This window comes from Raphanus sativus, chromosome 8 (genome assembly GCF_000801105.2).
Source record: "Raphanus sativus cultivar WK10039 chromosome 8, ASM80110v3, whole genome shotgun sequence".
In the NCBI taxonomy this organism is placed as follows: domain Eukaryota; kingdom Viridiplantae; phylum Streptophyta; class Magnoliopsida; order Brassicales; family Brassicaceae; genus Raphanus; species Raphanus sativus.
The window spans coordinates 14,640,635-14,660,542 of NC_079518.1; the positions used below are offsets into that span (position 1 = coordinate 14,640,635).

Consider the following 19,908-nt stretch of genomic DNA (forward strand, 5'->3'; position numbering starts at 1 on the left):
CTAATTTTCATTTTCTCCACCAATACATAGTAAAATTTTCATCAAAATCTAAAAATCACAAATAAAATAGTATAATCCCCTTTCTATTATTTGAGGAGACCACTTTCAAATAAACCTTTTGTTCATGTGTTTATTATATGTGTGTCATTTCCTATGTGGCAACTCCACACTTCATCTTACGCCATTTTTTTAAAAGCTCATCATTGCCTAGAATTAGGGCTGGGCAAATAAACCGAATCCGATTCAGTAAAAATGAATCCGAACCGATCCGAACCCGACATAAATACCGAATGGATCTTGTTTTTTGGTATTTCGAGTTATGGGTATTATCCGAACCGAACCCGAATCTAAATGGGTATCCGATAGAACCCGAAACATTCAAAATCTCTGAAGATCTTATACTAAACATGATTTCAATTCCTAACATGTATTCAAAATACATTAAGATACATTAAACATCTAAAATATTTATTTATTACATCCTCCGGATAATTCAAATCTAAGCAATTAGATGTCCGAAATGTTGGTGGTTCTATTATGTGAAGGTTGATGGTTAAAGGTGACTATTGAATTTTGAAATATTTAGATTTAGATTTTGTTTTCATTAGACAATATTTCTCATTTCATGAGGTCGTGGTTTTCGTTTTATGATTTCATTTATTTGGTTTTCTTTTTATCGATAAACATGTTTCCTTTTCGTTTGATTTTGAATGATCATGATTGATGTTCATTTCTTATTTTTAAATCGATTTTACTTATGTTTTGGTTAAAAATGTACAAATTAGGTATTTGAAACAAAAAAAAAACCAAATTTTACTTATGTTTTGGTTACAAAGTAGGTACAAATCAGATATTTTTAAACCGAAGAACCAATTGGGACCCGAATCTGAAAGTACATTGGGTTGTACCGGTTCTTTGAAGGTTTACTAACCCCGACCCGAACCCGATAGAACCCGATCTGGTCCCGAACCGAACTTTCAAATAATCCGAATGGGGCTGATTTTTATAAACCCAAAAAACTGAAACCCGATTGGATAAAACCGAAACCCGATTGGGACCCCGAATGCCCATGCCTACCTAGAATATTTACCTTTCATGCCACTCTAATGGACAAATGTTATATGCCTCATATTTAATGTTATTCATATTTACGAAATGTGCACTCATATTTACCAAAAAATAGGTTGATTATGATTTTATAATGGGACAACTACATTTTATATGCCTCATATTGGTAGGCTTGGTAATACTACATCGCTAAACTATAAAAATAAGCAAAGTAATACTACAATTTATATGCTTTATATAAACTACATTTTATATGCCTTATATTTTATGTTTGTTATATTTTATGTTTGTTATAACCAAAGGATGAGACAAAATATTATATTTACGTGATACTACCATAATTTATACTTTATTTATATTTTATGTTTATCATAATTTTAATAATTTTATGATACAATACTGTAATCCATAATCTCTACTACACCCATATGGATAGTAATCCAATGACGATATATTATATTTAAGTGATATATTATATTTAAGTGATATGTGATACTAACATAATTTATATTTTACTTTTATATTATGTCTGAAGATTCGGATATAATGCTCATAGTTATAATACTCATAGTTATAGTTACAATATAATACTCACAGGTTATCATCTAGATTAATCCTATCTTAAAATATTATATATAATATCGATGGAATGATACTATATTTTAATAATGATACTACAATATTTTATGTTTGTTATAACAATCCACATTATGATAAAATTTTATATACATAAATATGAGGCATATATTTGGACTGGTACGTATTTTTTTCTAAAAAAACACTTTGTATTAATTCCATATTATTGCAACCGATAATCCCACCAAAATAAGGAATATAATAGAAATTATCGCAAGTAATCCGTAATCGGGGATTTCATCATTTTGACCTTCCAAATTATGTTCTCAATTATTAATACAAAATAAGGGAAAGTTGAATGTTCTCTTGATCTCCACGCTAATTTAGCTCTAAATTTATTGCTCAATTTTAAAAAATAAGGTAAGTAAAGATAGGAGATGCCAGTTATGTGTTTATTATACCAATTAACGCAAAAATTGATATTGTATTAGCATTAAACGTGATTGGATTAATTTTTGATTCGAATGCTACATTCCATTTTATAATTATCCACGACCATAACATATTATTTATTCTGTTGTTTTGTGGTGCTAACATTCGGTTAGTAACCAAACATGAAAAATATATATCGTAAAATTTTGAATATCTTGATTCATTCCAAATTATAAATTTGGGACAATCAATTACTGAATTTTTGATATCTTTAGTCACAGTTGATAGGGTTTGGACTATATATATACGATTCATATTTTATAATATTAATTTTTTTTACGATTCTAAATTATACATGATATTTTTAAGGACTGGAAAATATAAACAGTTCACAATTATGTTCTTTTATTTACTACATGACATTTATTCTGACGAATATTTTTTTTTTTAATGGGATACGTGACATTTATTTGGGATAGACAATATAAGTTTTTATATATTTTAATATCAAAATATCGTATATAAAAACTTATGAGCAATCTTGAAAATTATAAAATACATTCAAAAATGATTTCCATATTAAATTTCTTGCAATCCCTAATTTTTTGCAAAAATACTTTTTGATTACAAAATTATCATAAATGGTGACAAACATCAAGTTTGGAAATTTATATAATTATTTCCGATTAAGTTTAAGACGAATATCATTTTTAATGTGGACTACTTTAATTTCCGCCCTATGCATATAATATTTTCTATAAGTATATGAAAATCTACGATTATAATTTTATACAAAATTAATAGGATAATCTGATATATATAGTCACAACTGATAGATTTTTGACTATATATACAATTCATATTTTTATAATATTCAACTTCTTTACGATTCATAAATAATATATGACATTTTTTAGGGACTGGAAAATATAAAATATTCATAATTATGTTCTTCTATAAAACTTTAGTACATGACATTTATTTTGAATAATATTTATTTTATTTTATGGGATACATGACATTTATTTTTGGACTGGACAATACAAATTGTTTTATATTGTAAAATCAGAGTCATACATAAAAAAATATGAGCAATCTTGAAAATTTATAAAATACATTCAAAAAGAAATTCCATATTAATTTTCTTGCAATCCCTTCAATTTTGCAACAATACATTTGATACAAAATTATCATAAATGGTGACAGACATTAAATTTGGAAATGTATATATCTTTTCAATTAAATTTAAAGAACTAACCATTTTTGGTGTGAAATTCCTTAATTTTCGCCATATGTATATAATATTTTCTATAATTATCTTGAAATCTACAATTATTAACCTATACGAAACTAAATGATAGCCTTATATATAGTCACAACTGATAAGGTTTTGACTATATATATACTATTCATATTTTTATAATATTCAATTTATTTAAGATCCATAAATGATACATGCATTTCTAGAAACTGGAAAATATGATTACAAAACTTTGGTATGTGACTTTTATTTTTATTAATATATTTTGTATTTTATGGAATACATGACATTTATTTTGGGATGATATAAACTGTTTTATATTGTAAAATCAAAATGTCATGTATAAAAATTTATGAGCAATCTTGAAACGTTATAACATACATTCAAAAAGGAATTTCCTATTAAATTTCTTGCAATCTCTTAATTTTTGCAACAAATTTTTGATTACGAAATTATCAGAAATGGTGACAGACATTAAATTTAGAAATTCATATAATTATTTTCGATTTAATTTAAAGAGAACATCATTTTTAATGTGGGCTTCCTTAATTTTCGTACTATACATATAATTATTTCCAATTATATAATAATTTATATAATTGTCTGTAAATATACGAACAATTAGGGATTTACAACCTTACTTTGTTGCCACATCTAGATATATCATGTGATGAAAAAAGAGATCGAACACATCCGAACCGTAGCCCTTAATCTCATGTCCCCTGGAGACTTTTTAATAAAAACAAATAAAAGATAAATAAAAAAAGGCCCATATGTATTTGAGTCTAATGGATATTAAGGTTCGATAAAGAATCTCTTTTACAATTTTGAATCCTTATAAGCCCACTAAATTTGAAAATTCATATCACTTACTTCTTTTTTATTTTGTTTTCCAACCTAATATTATTTACTTCAATTTATTTATATTCTTTTACAACTTTTACTTCGAAACCATTATAGTTTTAACGAAATATAACGATTTAACTTCGATAATAAGACAATTACTTTTTTCTCAACCATAATAAAATTATCGTTATCCGGATACTTAGTAAATTTTTTTGTTGATTGAAAAATTCAATAAACTTTTAATCTCAAATTGGTTTTTCTTGCATTAATCTCTATATCAACGTTATTTATGCTATAATTTATACCATGTATAATAAATATGTCACTTTTTATGTTTTCGATATCTATAGAGTAGAAATTATAATTTCTTTTAATCCGTTCACTCTGCGTAGGACCCGGATAATCACCTAGTTGGTATTATATATGATTCAAAATCGGAAAGTTTAGTTAGAAATGACAAATAAAATAGTGTAGTCGATATTTCATTCACGACAAGACAAAACATATTTAGTCAGAAACATTTTAAAAAACAGATAATACAAAGCATGGAAAATAAAGAAGAAAGTAGAACTTAAAACAATAATTGTAAGCGAGATATATGATAACAAAATAGTCAAAAAGCAAAAATAAAGAAGGAGATACAATGTCAGCAGCAGCCAACAGAGGAAGACGAAAATAAATACTGAAAACTTAAATTTTATTTGAAAATAGTTACAAATAAATTTTTATATGAATGTTTAAAAGTTTTAAAAACAAGTAAAAGTTATCTACTCCTTTCGTTACAGATTAATTGTCCTTATAAAGATTTTTTTTTGTTTCAAAATAAGTATCATTTTATAATTTCAATGCAAACTTTATTAATAAAATTATTCTGTTTATTTTTATATTGATTGAAATATGGTTAGATGTATAGGTTATGATACTTTTATTTTGAAAATATACAAATTATTTTTTTTCTTAATATGCATGTATGAATTTAAAACGACAACTAAAATGAAACAGAGAAAATATTAGTTTAACTAGTAGTTATCGGATCAGGTTCCGGGTTTTAATATTTTTTTAAGGCTTTATTAGATTTTTAAATATTAGTTTTTTTCCAAAATTCAACTAAATTTATTTTGGGTCATCGGTGGGCCCGGTTGGGTTTAAAACACTGAGTAGGACAGAACAAAATAATCATCTACTTGCATCCACTGAATCCAAACAATCCTTTTCATCTTTTAGATTTTTCGTCATCACTAACGTCACAAAGTTGTGATGTCCAATGTACTCAAGTGGGGGTGTCCCTTTTTCAGAGTTTTCTTTTTATCATCTAGATCTGTGTCGGTTTAATCTCTATATAAGTCTAAACTAGTGTGGTGTCTTTCATTACAACACCAAACATAAAAGAAATGGATAACAATAATGATTCATCAAAATCACTAACCGGACCACACTTTCTGTTCGTGACCTTTCCAGCACAAGGCCACATCAACCCATCTCTCGAGCTGGCCAAGCGCCTCGCCGGAACAATAGCCGGAGTTAGAGTCACCTTCGCAGCCCCTATCTCCACCTATAACCGCCGTTTGTTCTCCAAAGAAAACGTCCCTGAAACCTTAATCTTTGCCACATACTCCGATGGCCACGACGACGGCTTCAAGTCCTCGACTTCATCCGACAAAACTCGCCAAGAAACCGCAGGACGATACATGTCTGAGATGAAACGACGCGGCAGAGAAACCTTAACCGAACTAATAGAAGATAACCGGCGTCAAAACCAGCCTTTTACCTGCGTGGTTTACACCATCCTCCTCACTTGGGTCCCTGAGCTGACGCGTGAGTTTCACATCCCTTCTGCTCTTCTCTGGGTCCAGCCCGTAACCGTCTTCTCCATCTTCTACCACTACTTCAACGGCTACGCAGATGCAATCTCAGAGATGGCTGATAACGACCCTTCTGGTTCTATTAAACTACCAGCTCTGCCGCAGTTCCGTCTCCGTGATCTTCCCACGTTCCTCGTCCCTGAAAACCCATATTCGTTTCTTCTACCGGCGTTTCGAGAACATATAGAGTCGCTGAAGCAAGATGAAAACCCTAAGATACTCGTCAATAGTTTCCAAGAGCTTGAACAAGAAGCTTTTAGCTCGGTTCTTGGTAATTTCAAGATTGTGCCCATCGGTCCACTGATAACTCCAAGGACCGACTCTAGGAGTGGCGCTGAATACATACAGTGGTTGGATACAAAAAATGATTTGTCTGTGCTTTATATTTCGTTCGGGACAGTTGTCGTGTTGAGCAAGAAACAGATTGTAGAGCTCTGCAAGGCGTTGATAAAGAGTCAGAGGCCGTTTTTGTGGGTGATTACGGAAAAGTTGCACACAAGTAAAGAAGAAGAGAACGAAGAAGAGAGCATAAGGAGTTTCACAGAAGAGCTGGATGAGATAGGAATGGTGGTTTCTTGGTGCGATCAGTTAAGTGTGTTGAAGCATAGATCGATAGGTTGTTTTGTGACGCATTGCGGGTGGAACTCGACGCTGGAGAGCTTGGTGGCCGGAGTTCCGGTGGTTGCGTTTCCGCAGTGGAATGATCAGATGACCAACGGGAAGCTTCTAGAGGAGTGTTGGAGGACAGGTGTGAGAGTGATGGAAAAGAAGGAAGATGAAGAGGTTGTGGTTGAGAGTGGGGAGATAAAGAGATGCATTGAGGAAGTGATGGATGAGAAGGCGGAGGAGTTTAGAAGAAACACTGCGAGGTGGAGAGATATAGCTGCCGAGACGGTGACAGAAGGAGGATCTTCGTTTAAACATCTCAAAGCTTTTGTCAATGAGCACATGTGAGATTAGAGATTAAAGCATTCAGTTCTGTAGTTTCCTTTTTTTAATATGAACCTAGAATCGTTTTATTCACTATTTAGGTTTATGTTCTATTATGTTATGTTCTTAGTTGTTTGGCTTGTTTACTCTTGTTTTTAGTTTACTTTGGGGATGTTTACTCTTAACCAGTTCTCGTGCTTGTGTTTGTTCTGCTTCAGTTGCTAACACCCTGATGATAGTGATGTATTTTCCCCTCTAAACTCTAATTTTAGGGAATGCTAGTCTTGTATCTTCAATTATGATAGTTGGTAAATGTTTGTGTATTTGACTAAGTATCTTAAATGTTTGTGATCCTTTTAGCTTCACTGATTGAGTAGTTATCACTTCTTATATCAATATAGTTTTTAACATTTTATTTTGTTCAGTTCACTGGTTCAGTATTAGACTTTTTACACTGTTGTGTTTGATTGTTTGGACACTAAGTTCATGAAACTTGATATAGTACTGTTATCCATGTTGTCTTTGACTAAAGAACTAGCCGTGTAACTCTGTTTTCACTCTGAAGTATTTTTCTCACTTTGAATTGTGTTATCCTTGTTTCAAGAGTGCCATGGGGCTAGAAAAATAAAAGACAAACAGGTGCCAAACATGGATTTTGATGGAAGGTGAAGGTTGGACTGCTCAACAAGGTGAATAGGTTTTAGATACAAAGTACTCGTATTATGTGGTGATGCTTATGTTGAAGTTGATGCTTAAGCAAGGCATAATATAACTCAAGAAATTGATATTGGAGCTGAACGAAGGCATGATATACCTACTCAAGAAACTGATGTTGCATCTGAATCAAGGAATGTTGGCCCCTCATCTTCTAGGTTAAATGCTAATAAGATAAGATCAAGGGTTGTACAGGCAAGAAAATCCGTGGCACATGTGATTAGGAAGTGTTTAATCGTGTGACAGTATTCTTTCCCACAAGAATCGTCTAACAGAGTGTAGTTGGCGTCAGCTTCGGGAGGTTCTAAACTCTTTGCCTACTATAAGGTTGTAATCTTTCTTGTACAAATCCTTAAATAATAATCTCAAGAAAGATCCTGCAAATCGTAGATGAGGAGAATCATGTGACCTCCTATATATGGGGTTACATTTATGTTCTTAGCTGAGGATGATGAGATAAATTTGATAGTAGATGAGGAGAATCATGTAACCTACTATAGATGAAACGTATGGAGTGATGGATGCAATATTGACAAACAGCTAATGATGAAAAATAGAGGTGGAGGTTGATGTCATGTGCAACATTTTATAGAAAGCTATATTATTTGCATGAACAATGCAACGTTTAGGAGTGCATGTAAGATACTATCAGAGAAGTATAATCTAAAAGAATCTTGCCATAAAGTGTTGTAATGTTTTTAGAGATGATTGGGCAAGATCTAACCATACACGTTCTACTGGGAGATACTAGTTTTAACTTATTATGAAAATGATGTCAGAAGAAGGTTCAACTTTTTTTTTTTGTTGAAACTCACAACAGACATTGTGAAACTTTTAAGGAGTGAGTTTGCAAGTACTAGTCGATGATCCGCAATATAGCGTTTCTTTGTGGATTTTATAGGTGCTCTAGATGGAGCTCATATGACAGTTCTTCCTACGTCTGGGAATGTTGAACCATTCAAAGACAAAAAATACAGAAGCACCTATGTATGTCCAGTATGAGATTCAAATATACTTATGTTAATTAGGATTCATGGAGAGCACATGAGACAAAGATGTTAACATTTTGTACTATGGAAAGAGCTTCGTTACCTCTTTACTCTGAATAATTCTCTTCTTCTTTTTCCCCAAGGAGGGTTTTTTTTCTGAAAAACCTAAACCAATAACAAATCCCTCACAAATAACCAGAAATATGTTCTTGTCAACTTGGTTATAAGTTAACCGGTTCTATGGTGATTAGTCAATTTCTTGATAAATTGACTAACCATTTCATAAAAATTGATGATGAACAATAAGATTAGTTTAACAGTTGATATTTGATCATTTTTGTAACTTAGTTTGCAACCCTAACCAATAATTAATCTAACTCAACCGGTTTTGTAGGGATAGATTTGAAATTACAAACTTCTCCGATCAAGAAACGAATCTGAAAGCTTTAAATCATGTAAAAAAAGCGTTTAGCTTAGCTTGTCTTATATGCTTTAAGATTACAAAAGAATAGAAGGAGAGGAGGAACATAACCAGCAACAAGATTTTTTTAAACCAATGGCTACATATCTCTCTCTAAATCTTCTCGACTCTGAACGAGTCCATAACTCTTCTCAGATCTTTTTCTTCTTCCTGGAAAACTTTCTCAGGTGTTTGGAGTCTCAACGAGTAGAGTCTATTGTTCTCAACTCCTAGAACCGCGAGGTAACGCCTGTCCCATTCCAAACGAGCCACTCTATCTTGCGGCATCACAGCCAGCTCGTTGTTGTTTGCGTATGACTTTATGTTCACCTGTTTCAGTCCATCAAAATATCTAAACACACAAACGTAGCTTAATGAAGCTATATGTGAACCGAAAAATATGACATGTTGTTGCAACCAAGACATGTTTGATCAAGATATGTTGCAACACTATGATTGATCAATATATGTTGCAATACGATAATTAAAGCGTAACTAACAAAACGATCTAAGCCGTCCTATTATGTAGCTGCTCCACAATTTTAGAATGTGGCTTTACCTCAACTTGGTAATAGAGTTTACCGTCATCTGCTACTCTGGAGGAAGTTGTTAGGATGTTTGACTCACGCTTGACACCGAGTCTAGTGGACATGAACTCAGTCAAGTACTGTCTAAGTACTTTCTTTCCTGCTTCTTCAGGTGAGCCCAAGTCCTCAAGAGACTTGTATTTCGAGGAAGAAGGCGAGGAAAACTCCACGGAGAGGTTCTCGTCGAGGACAATAGGGTCTCTAAAGAATATGTCAGCCCCTGCTCCTCTGACTTGGATCCAGTTTTGAGGGTACTTGAAAGAGTATCCATCAAATGTATCAATGTACTCTCTGAACACAGGCGTCAAAGCAATTGCTCTTGTTGGAAGATTGGCTTCTGAAACCATTAAACCAGACATGAGCAAGCCACTCATCAATATGTTTCTCCTCCCAACTGCACAAGCCTTAAGAAACGGTGTCAATATAAACAATCATCAAACACTAAGATTATATGAAAAGAAAGTCATTAGTTCTGAACAGTACCCATTTTGTCAAGAGGAGACACATATGGTGTACCAAAAAGCAGAGGATTTAAACAAAGTGATGATGAATTATACCTGTTTGGCATTGGGTGACAAGTTTTGGAGAACTAGAGATTCTGGTTTAGTGAACTTGGTGGACTGGGAAGAGATGGGTCTGAAGATAGAAGAGGGATTTGAAGTGGGTTTGGTGAGAGGAGGTGAGAGAGAGCGAGGAGAGAGAAGAGTCTCCATGTTAGGAGCTCAAAGAAAAAAAAAGATTGGTTCTTCTTAGAGATGACATGTTTCTTATGTTCAGAAGATATGGTTGGGCCACGTCAACCAAGAAATCCAAGTTTTGGATAGATAAGTAAAATCATATCTAGCAATTTGATTCTTTTAACGTTACAACAGCAAAATAACCAGAAAAAAAAACAGAGGATCAGACTAAAGCATGACCATCCTCCAACCTCTTCTGATCTAATGACAACCTGAATTACATAGATGTATCTTTGAATGATGGAGAGAAGGTTTTTAGTTTTGATTGGGTTTAAGAGATGGTAAGGAAGATGTCAAATGGTTTGGAGCAAAAGCATTTTTCTGAGACTTTGGACAATGTTTGGAGGATTCCAAGGAGACGTTGAAGAAACAAAGGAGATTCCAACCAAAAAGCTATTAAAACTCTTGCCATGTTTTACCAAATTTATTTAACATTGAAATTTTCACTTCGCTTGACTTTGTTTTACCAAACGTTTAACCACATAGCAGCATATAGTAAAAAAAACTCGAAACATAAAGTCAGATATACACACAAATGTAAATCACATAGAGGCCTTGGGTTTATAAAATCCCATCACTGAGGTTTCATTTTATATGGCTTCTTTAGTTGTCACCTTGCCTCAGAATACGCAAAATGGTCAAGAAGAGATTAAGGATATCCAAGTAGAGAGCCACCGATGCAAGGATGTATTCATCATACGTGAAACGCTTGATGAGATTGTCGGTATCATAGACTATGTACCCGCAGAACACAAGCGCGCTGATTCCTCCATATATAGCAACAGAGGTTGGGCCAAGCGGGAAGAACATCTGCAATATTAATAATAACAAAACAAAATTAAAGACTCTTCTATTTATGCATACGTGGAAGTGTTTTTGGTTTGTTCGAAAGAGACAGACCTGCATGAAGCTGGTCACCACAAGAATGATGAGGCTGGTGAAGAGAATGGGTCCAAGGAAGCTGAAGTCTTTTCCTTTCTTTGCAGCCCAGAAAGTGTATGCGGTTAGAGATCCGACCACGGAGAATGTCAATATCAAGGCTTCAAGGACGATTCTTCCTGATAAAAAACAGAAAAAGATATTGTTACAATAATAAGATTTCAAACACTTTGCTATTTCAAGTTTTAGTGAGAATGTGTTTTCTCAGACAACAAAGTGAGTAAAGAAGTCGCTGGATAAGAAACATATATGATAGTAAAGGAAACGAGATTTGAACCTTCAGTCATAGCACAGCTGACGCCAACGGTGAAGCTCAATGAGATAGTGAAGAGGGCAAGGAGGATGAGGTTAACAGGATGCTTCTGGTGGTAAACGTGCAGAGGCCAGATCACTGCAGTAATCAATCACATCAACGATGAATATATATACTTAATAAGGTAATGTGCTTATAAAGCTCATCTCCAGAAAGAAAGAAAGGCATTCAATAATAGCATAGTTATCGGTTTTTGGTTCAAATTTGGTAAAGAGATCAATTCAGTAAAGCATTTAACAAAAAATAATAGGCTCTTAATCGGTTTGGTTAGGTTTTAACTATTATTTTGTAGAAAATCATAACCAAGACGTACTGATTATACCAAAACAAACCGAAAACATATCCAATTTCTGAACCAAACTAACTGAACTTAATCGAAATAACCTGAAAATTTGATCAAATTGAACTAGAATCAAACCAAAATCGAAAATTTCGGTTTAGTATAGTAAAATTTAAAAACCCGAAGTAACCAATTGATTAACCTAACCGAAGTAACCAATTGATGAACCAAACCGGACTCGCAGACACCACCGACAAAGAATGATCGAAGATCAAAATCCTTAAGAACCATAATCAACACCTAAAGATGGAGATTAAATGTAAATCTGACGCGAAGAAGGAGATCTAGGCTACGTACAGACGAAAGGGATGATGCAGAGGAAGAGGAGGAGTCCGGGAGATCCGGTAAGGAGATCGTTGACCGGAGGATTGAGGACGACGACGGCGGAGATAAGCGTGGTTAGGAGGAGCTGGGCGGAGAGAATCCCGTAGACCTTGCGGACGAATCCCCAACGGAGCTGATTCTCGCCGTAGCTTAGCCCTGGGTAAAGCGTCGCCTCTCCGCCTCCCATCTCCAAGTCGATATCCTTCCCGGCGGAGCGATCTACGCCGCTCATGCTCACGCTCGCGTATCCGTACGGTTTCTCCATGGCTCTCAGGGAAACGGTCTTCGAGACAGATCTGGAGGAGGAGGAGGAGGAGGAGGAGAATTGATTTTTTGGAAACAGATGGGAAATACAGTTTTTGAGGTCTTTATATATTCTCCAAGGAGAGGTGAGTCATTTGCCGAGATGAGCGGTCAGGATTATTTTCCAAAAAAAAAGAGGGGAAGTTAGGTATTTTCCAGGAAACTTCTGATTATTTTCTTCTTCATATAATGATAGCCTACTGCCACAAACGTACATAATAATCTATTTCTTTTTTAAAAATTGAGAATTAAAATGTACAAAATCTTTTAACCAAAAAAAAAAAAAAAAAAAAAAATGTACAAAATCTTAGTCACGCACGCTAACCCTTATAGAAAGTTTAGAATAAGTTGATGAAAGTAAAAATGTTGATATGTAGTAGAGTCACTCATATGTACATAGAGCATAAAAGAATCACAGTTAAAAGGTTGAAAAACAAAGCTCGGGTGGTGAATAATGTCAGATATGTTTACTAGGCAAAGATGTATTCCTCCATGAACCACGCTTAGTGGCCACTAGCTCTGGTAGCTTATCAGGCTTCTCCATGGCCATCTCTAGATCTAGATTTTCTCCAACTCTGAACTCTGGGTGGGCGTATGCATTTCGAAAGAAAGCCTTTAGGTTTAGGTTTGGCTCTCGTGTGCGCTCCAGTGTATCTTTGATCATCGCTTCCTGATACAGACAAAAGGTCGATAAGATATCTCGAAAGCTACTAGAGATCCTCATTTTTAAAGTCTTGGCTAACCTTTAAAGAGTAAGTGACAAAGGCAGATTGGTAACGGCATTTGCAGTGCATGTGAAACCCGATGGTTAGAACCGGAAGCACAAGAAGCAAAGGAGTAGACTTATGAGCTCCTTTCGTGCTTAGTAGACCCATCAAGAGAAGCTGCGAAACGATCAGTGCGGTCACCACACGCCTGTGAACGTCAGGCCAGAACTTCCCTGCGCTCTCATACTTTTGGTTATACACGTTTATAACCTGCATGCAAATGAAAATTCTTAATTGTCACCTAACGATGATCCAACTCTTGACTGAGGAAGCATATGATTCAGCTATTCTCACCTGATGACGGTACACGACGTAAGCCAGGGCGAAGAAGAGGATGATGAAGGGAAGAAGGATGGGGCTAACTGCTGCATAAACAAGACCAAGAAGGAAGTAGAGTTGTATTTGAGGCTCACCAGTGTTGAATCCTATGGTTCCAGGATCAGTTGCTTCTTCCCTATCTTTCTCCGTTCTAACAAGAAAAGAGTTCTTTAGATGATATATTATGAGCGGCTTCAACCTCAGTATCTCCCCAGCAACTCCTGCCCATCCATCCACCATTATATACGTTACAAAGAAGGTCGCTTTTATTGGAATCGAGACGCCAATTGTCTTTGCAATGCTGCAAAAATAAAAACAGTTATGTTCGTTCGGCTTCCAACTTAAAACCAATTGGCGATAAAATAAGATAAAGGAGAGTTTCTAAAGAACCGTACTCGCTCACAGACTGGTTAAGGAAGCTGTTGAGCTGCTGAAACGCTGTTCCAGTGACAATGCTTCCAAGGAAAACATTGATGAACTGGAACATGTAGAATCTACTTGCGGCTCTTCTTTCTAACGAGGATGTGCTGATAAAACCTTCGAATTTCGACATTTGCATCAGTATTCTTGGGAGCAACATGAGAAAGATCTTCAAGGCAATCCCTGGAAGGAAGCCTTGAATGATGGACTTGAAAAACTTCCTGTCCACATAAAGAGATTCTATCAACAAGACAGAACAAAGATTGATGCTATTTATGGGAAATAAGAGAGAGAGACATACACTTCAATAAGTGGCTTCAGGAATGGAAAATTCTTCTCTATTCCTTCGATGTTGGCGAGTGACTGCACAAATGCTATTGGGATCATGAAGAAGAAGGTGAGGAAGAAGTATGCCACGGCGACTATGATCCTCCTTATCTTAAGGTCCACATATGGCAATGCCAGATTATCATAGTAGATGTCACATGGCTCTGCAGCCCACTCGGTTATCCACTCTGTTGGATCTCTTGTCTGTTGAGTTTGAGCACAGACCGCTGCTCCCCAACGGCTCTTGAAAGACACAAAAGCTGCTGGGACTATCGACTTTGTCCCGGTCCTTAACCTATGTTTCTCCTCAGTTATCTGAAAACATCTCAAGTTAGTGTATTGACTGGAGAATAAAAAGCATATAGTAGTTAGCTGAGATGAACGCTTTACCTCTCTCGTTAGACTCTCGACCATGGACGTGTAGTACTTGATTCCATCAACTTCTTCACCGCAACAACCAAGAAACCCCATCTGATATGCAGACCAATAAAAATGAGTCTTGAAGAGAAACATCACTTGAAGCTTTTTTGCAAATGTGACTTTACTTTTACCTTTATTACTGGTCTTTTAGATAGAGTTCTCATGTGTTTGTTGATATTGTAATCAAGCAGGTTCTGCATTTGTTTCCTTGTCTGAACCAATTCCGAGAGTTTGGTTGCGTCATGGACTGCCTGAGTTAAAGAAAGATCAAGAACCGTCAACCCGGAAACTAAGTCAGGAGATGGATATACCAGAAAATGACTTCTTTACCTGGAAAGTGAGGTAATGATCTGGATGGTTGACCTTAAAGAAATGCTCAACAAGTTCACAGATTGATTCATGAGGATCTACAGGAATGTTTCTTACCAGCACCTACCATTAATGAAAATGTTTTCAGTGATTCTATCAAGAAAGCTAATTATAAAAAAAAAGAGATTCAAAAGTCTCAATTACAGTGAACTGGTTAGGTCTCCTTTCGTCATTTGCAAGAAACTGAAGCCTCATCAAAGCTATATTCTGATACTCTCTTTTCAGCATAAAGCATGTCCAGAAGGTGATTGCATAAGCCATACACAAATGCACCCAAAATCTATAAGAAAAATGAATCACCCATTACACTCATGGAACAAAGAACAAAAAGAACCAAACTTAGAAAATTATATCTCACCTGTCTGATCCATTTGGTATATTTGACAATGAGAGCTTATCAATATCACTGTAGCTTATATTAGTGTGCTTCAACCCATCCAATCCCTTGTTTGTCCAATTAACAGGCACCATTGTTGTAAAAGCAACGCAAGCTATGGGGAAAAAGATCTTGAGCCTGCAAGTTAAAATAATTAGGGCTTTGAAGAAAAGAGAGAGAGCTTGGTGAGCTTTGAGAGGTTATATATACCCGAGTAAGTAGATCCTCAGGTAGACAACAGAATCAAGTCCTGCGTGATCAACGAGCTCTGGCTCTGGCATTTTAAGTGCTTCAGGCATCCAGTTGAGGAATCGAACATAGGATCTGATGTCCAAGTTGATGAACTTGCTTCCAAAGCCACCGGTTTGTATAGAGCTAGTTCTTAGGCCCTTGAGGTACCATTTAGGGAAGTAGACTCTGTCGTTTACTGGTTGAATCCTGAGTATTGCGAAAGCTATCAAGAAAGCAATTGATGTGACTATATTTATTGCTGCTGCTACTCCAATCTCATTTATTGTAGCCATGAGAGTGTGAAGATACTATACTCACTTTACCTTCCTGGAAAAGAACAAACAAAGATTAGAACCAAAAAAAAAGAAAAAAAAAAGAGGAAAAAACAAACTAAGAAAGAAAGAAGAATATGTTCAGACAAAACTGGGGGAATTAAGAAGGACCGATTCGGACAAAACTGGAGAATTAAAGACTTTGAGAGCTGATGATGTATTGACAAAAATATAAGTTGTAAACTTTCTCTGTTTTGGTTGTGCCAAAAGAGCATCCGAACAGAGACGACAACCGTCGGTCACAGTCACTAAGAAAACTGAAGAAACAAGTTTTGCTTAAAAGTAAAGGGAAGAAACAAGCTTTGGTCAAAACCAAACAAAACAGATTCTCTCTTTCATTACCTTGTACAAGAGGTAAAAGACAAAGCTTTCTTGTTCTTGTAAGTTATATTTCTGCCTAAAACGGTTAAGGCAACATAAACTGAAGAAGGAGAAGATAAAGAAGGTTGTATATATGGAGGAAAAAAACAGAATTTTTCTTGCCGGGTTTATATGAAGTATGTCGGAAAATACATTGGATAAAAGACTACTGCGGCGCATTCATTGTTTAAATCCGTGAAGGGAAGAAGAAGAAGAAGAAGAAACTGTTACCCACTTGGCAAAACGTGAGCCTTCTGTATATATTAACAGGAAAGATAAAGAAAAAAATAAGATGCTTTTTGGTATTGAAAGTGACTGGAGAGTACATGAAAACCGTGACAAAAGAAAATGGCAAGATATTGGAATGTGTTTTGGAATTGTCTCCTAACGTTTCTTTTCCGTTTTTGATGGAAATAGATTCTAAAAAAATTACGATTGGAAAATTTATTGTGTAATAAAAATAATATATAACAGAGTCTTGTAATAAAAATTTGAAAAAGAAAAGAAACTGTTTATGGTGGAAAAACGATATAATAGACTTGTCAAAATCATATGATATATGTATTTCATCAGATATCAATTTAACTAAAAATAAAATATAAAATTTTGGATGAAATTATAAAATATAATTTTATTTGTAGTTATAGCACTTCAATATCGTATTGACAATCTATGTCGAAAAACAAATCTTATTATATAAAGCTTGGTTTTTCAAAATTACTAATTAACATTATTGTGATATAGATAATAAATATTTAAAATTATGACATGTGTCAAAATGAAATCTAAAAGTAAAAAATCATTTTTTCTTATTTTTTTGTTATTCTCCTTTTATACATTGTTATAGGACTTAACATTTTCATCTCTCTCTCTCTCTCTCTCTCTTCTCTCTCTTCTCTCTCTCTCTCTCTCTCTCTCTCTCTCTCTCTCTCTCTCTCTCTCTCTCTCTCTCTCAGGCGAAGAATCCGATTTGAGAGAACAGCAGGATGTCGAACCACCATACATGACACTAAAGGAAAAGATGACAACCACTGCAGTAGAACTGTCTCAGATTTTTTATTTTTTAAATCTATTTTTTATGTGACGGATATGTCTCTTGATTCCTTATATCTAAACTCGTCTTTTTAGTTTCTCTTTCAGTTTATGGATTTAATTTAAGTTTGGATGATGAATCTTCAGCATGTTAAGGACTTTTTATCATATGCATAACTCAACCGTATTGTAACCATAACTCAACTGTACTAAAAACCATAACTTATTCATAACGTATGCGTAACTCAGCCATAACGTATGCATAATTCAACCGTAATTTGATTATAACTCAGGAGTATTGTAATCATAACTCGGTCGTAAATTATGCGTAACTCAGCTTTAAAGTATACATAAATCAGTCTTAAATTTTCATTTATGTACGCCATATCTCTTCTTATGAGGTAGTGTCGGTAAATCTTCATATTGTGTTGAAGACTCACAATATTAACTAAATTTATCATTTTTCGATGATGCACCATCCAACGAACATATCAAATGGGCTTTCAAATTCATCATCTTCTTCGTCTAATTTTCTTACTTCATCTTCTCCGCCTACTTCTTCTTTTTCTTTTATTAGAGCAATCATGTCTTTGTCTTTTTAGTTTCTTGATTTTTAATCTCGAGACTCGTTTTTTAGTTTTTTTTTTTGGTTTCTGAATTCAAATTAAGTTTGGATGATGAATTTTGAACATGTTAAAAAAAATTTTGATCAACTTGGTTCATTTTATTTGTATGCATGTATTGTAACTATAATTCAGCCACAACGTATGCATAATTCAGCCGTAAAATATGCATAACTCATCCGTAAAATATACATTACTCAATCTTAAAAAATTTATTCATGTTCGCCATATCCCTTTTTAGGAGGTAGCGCTGGTGAAATTTTGTCTTGTGTTAGTCATCTTTATCGTTGTGTTTCTCCACCAAACTTAAACCATCATAAACCCCCACCGTAATATTTGAGTACCGACTTTGCGAGTTCATCATGTGTTGTTTCATCATCTATATGCAGAACTCTACACCCTCTATTATTGGCGTTGACTACATATCTGTTTTTTAACTCAGTTACCAGAAACAATAATTACTGAATCCATAATTTCTCAAAGAAAGATTAATGAAAAGAACAATAAAGAAGAAAAGATAGATGAAGGAGATGAAGAACAAGACACATCGTATGTAACATAAACCCTAATTTGACTCTTGTAGCGTTAATAGTGACATGGGAAATAAGAATGTTGAAATAGAAAATCAAACCTAATAACATAGAAAATCAATAAGTCAGCCACCAAGAGAACAAATAACACATCCTAAAATAAATCAGCAATCAAATACAAGGTACACCAACCGCAACGTGAATACTATTTCAGTAATTAATCTTTCGCTAATAAAACAGCCATAATTAGACTGGGAAATATTAAGTCAACCATATCGTCAAATAAATCAGCTGTCAAATGAATGCTATTCTAATAATTAATCTTTCGTTAATACGTCAGTCTTAATTAGGCTGAGTTTACTGTTAATCCAGTCAATTATGGCTGATTAAGTGTAACCTAGTCGTCAATCCTCCCATAAGTAAGTCAGCCGATGATCATTATCTCAATCGTAGAAACATAACTCAGCCGTGTGTTAATTGCAACTCAGCCAAATTTTTCATAAATCAGCCGTAACTTATGTTCGGAAGTCAGCTGTTATCTCATAAACCAGCCCGATATCCGTAGGCTTAGTTCATTAATACATGTTAGCGATTTCCTACATGGCGCCGGTTTTTTGTTTATGTGGCATGAAAAAGTAATGAAATTTTTGTAAATGCATTTTTCCACAACATAGTAAAAAGGCACGCTATGTATTTACAAAAAGACAGTAATAAAAAAAGTTTTATTTGGTTTTGGTAATAAGTCCCAAAATATATGATGTTTAAGTAAACTTTCCTTGATTTAACCGGTGGTCCAGATTTCTTGTTGGCTTTGTTGATATAAATATAAAAGATTTTTACTAGAATAACATAGAAAAATTGTTACATTACTAGAGTGTCATAGAAAAGTTTTAAACTACCAGAATGTTTAATCCCTATTAAATTACATTAAAATCTCTTGCTTAATTTTTTAATTAAAATTAATTTTAATTTGACAAATTTTACATCACTATATATGTAATTCAGTTCATAAAAATTGTGATCAAAAGAGAGGGGAGAGAGAAAGACAATCAATCGACGTCTTAATTCAACACCACACTTCAAGGAATCATAAATATCATAAATAATATGAGCTCCTTACAA

The 19,908-nt window shown here is 34.3% G+C and overlaps 4 protein-coding genes across 6 annotated transcripts; 1 reads left to right on the forward strand and 3 right to left on the reverse strand.

Annotated features, from left to right (window-relative positions):
• Nucleotides 1-5,542: 5,542 nt before the first annotated feature.
• Nucleotides 5,543-8,268, forward strand: LOC108819275 (UDP-glycosyltransferase 75D1). Its single transcript, XM_018592277.2, has 2 exons — nt 5,543-6,995; nt 7,580-8,268. The coding sequence occupies exons 1-2, from the start codon at nt 5,575-5,577 to the stop codon at nt 7,593-7,595; spliced, it is 1,437 nt and encodes a 478-aa protein (XP_018447779.1). The 5' UTR covers nt 5,543-5,574; the 3' UTR covers nt 7,596-8,268.
• An 861-nt stretch (nt 8,269-9,129) lies between these two features.
• LOC108822268 (psbP domain-containing protein 1, chloroplastic) lies at nt 9,130-10,494 on the reverse strand. Of its 3 annotated transcripts, none has more exons than XM_018595300.2 (3): nt 10,283-10,494; nt 9,698-10,129; nt 9,130-9,468 (listed from the first exon to the last, which is right to left on the reverse strand). In XM_018595300.2, exons 1-3 carry the CDS (start codon nt 10,436-10,438, stop codon nt 9,253-9,255), a joined length of 804 nt encoding a protein of 267 aa, XP_018450802.1. In that variant the 5' UTR covers nt 10,439-10,494; the 3' UTR covers nt 9,130-9,252. The 3 variants fall into 3 exon arrangements, with proteins under 3 accessions (XP_018450802.1, XP_018450804.1, XP_018450803.2); XM_018595302.2 differs by having other exon boundaries at nt 9,698-10,119; nt 10,283-10,425; XM_018595301.2 differs by having other exon boundaries at nt 9,698-10,119; nt 10,209-10,337.
• A 379-nt stretch (nt 10,495-10,873) lies between these two features.
• On the reverse strand, nt 10,874-12,731 carry LOC108822270 (BI1-like protein). The gene is made up of 4 exons (XM_018595303.2): nt 12,352-12,731; nt 11,679-11,792; nt 11,363-11,520; nt 10,874-11,272 (listed from the first exon to the last, which is right to left on the reverse strand). Exons 1-4 carry the CDS (start codon nt 12,641-12,643, stop codon nt 11,066-11,068), a joined length of 771 nt encoding a protein of 256 aa, XP_018450805.1. The 5' UTR covers nt 12,644-12,731; the 3' UTR covers nt 10,874-11,065.
• Nucleotides 12,732-12,979: 248 nt separating this feature from the next.
• LOC108822267 (CSC1-like protein At4g15430) lies at nt 12,980-16,828 on the reverse strand. Its single transcript, XM_018595299.2, has 12 exons — nt 16,584-16,828; nt 15,889-16,236; nt 15,661-15,816; nt 15,447-15,582; nt 15,264-15,365; nt 15,065-15,184; nt 14,904-14,984; nt 14,488-14,828; nt 14,162-14,407; nt 13,743-14,067; nt 13,425-13,658; nt 12,980-13,351 (listed from the first exon to the last, which is right to left on the reverse strand). The coding sequence occupies exons 2-12, from the start codon at nt 16,200-16,202 to the stop codon at nt 13,139-13,141; spliced, it is 2,268 nt and encodes a 755-aa protein (XP_018450801.2). The 5' UTR covers nt 16,203-16,236; nt 16,584-16,828; the 3' UTR covers nt 12,980-13,138.
• Between the last annotated feature and the right edge of the window lie 3,080 nt (nt 16,829-19,908).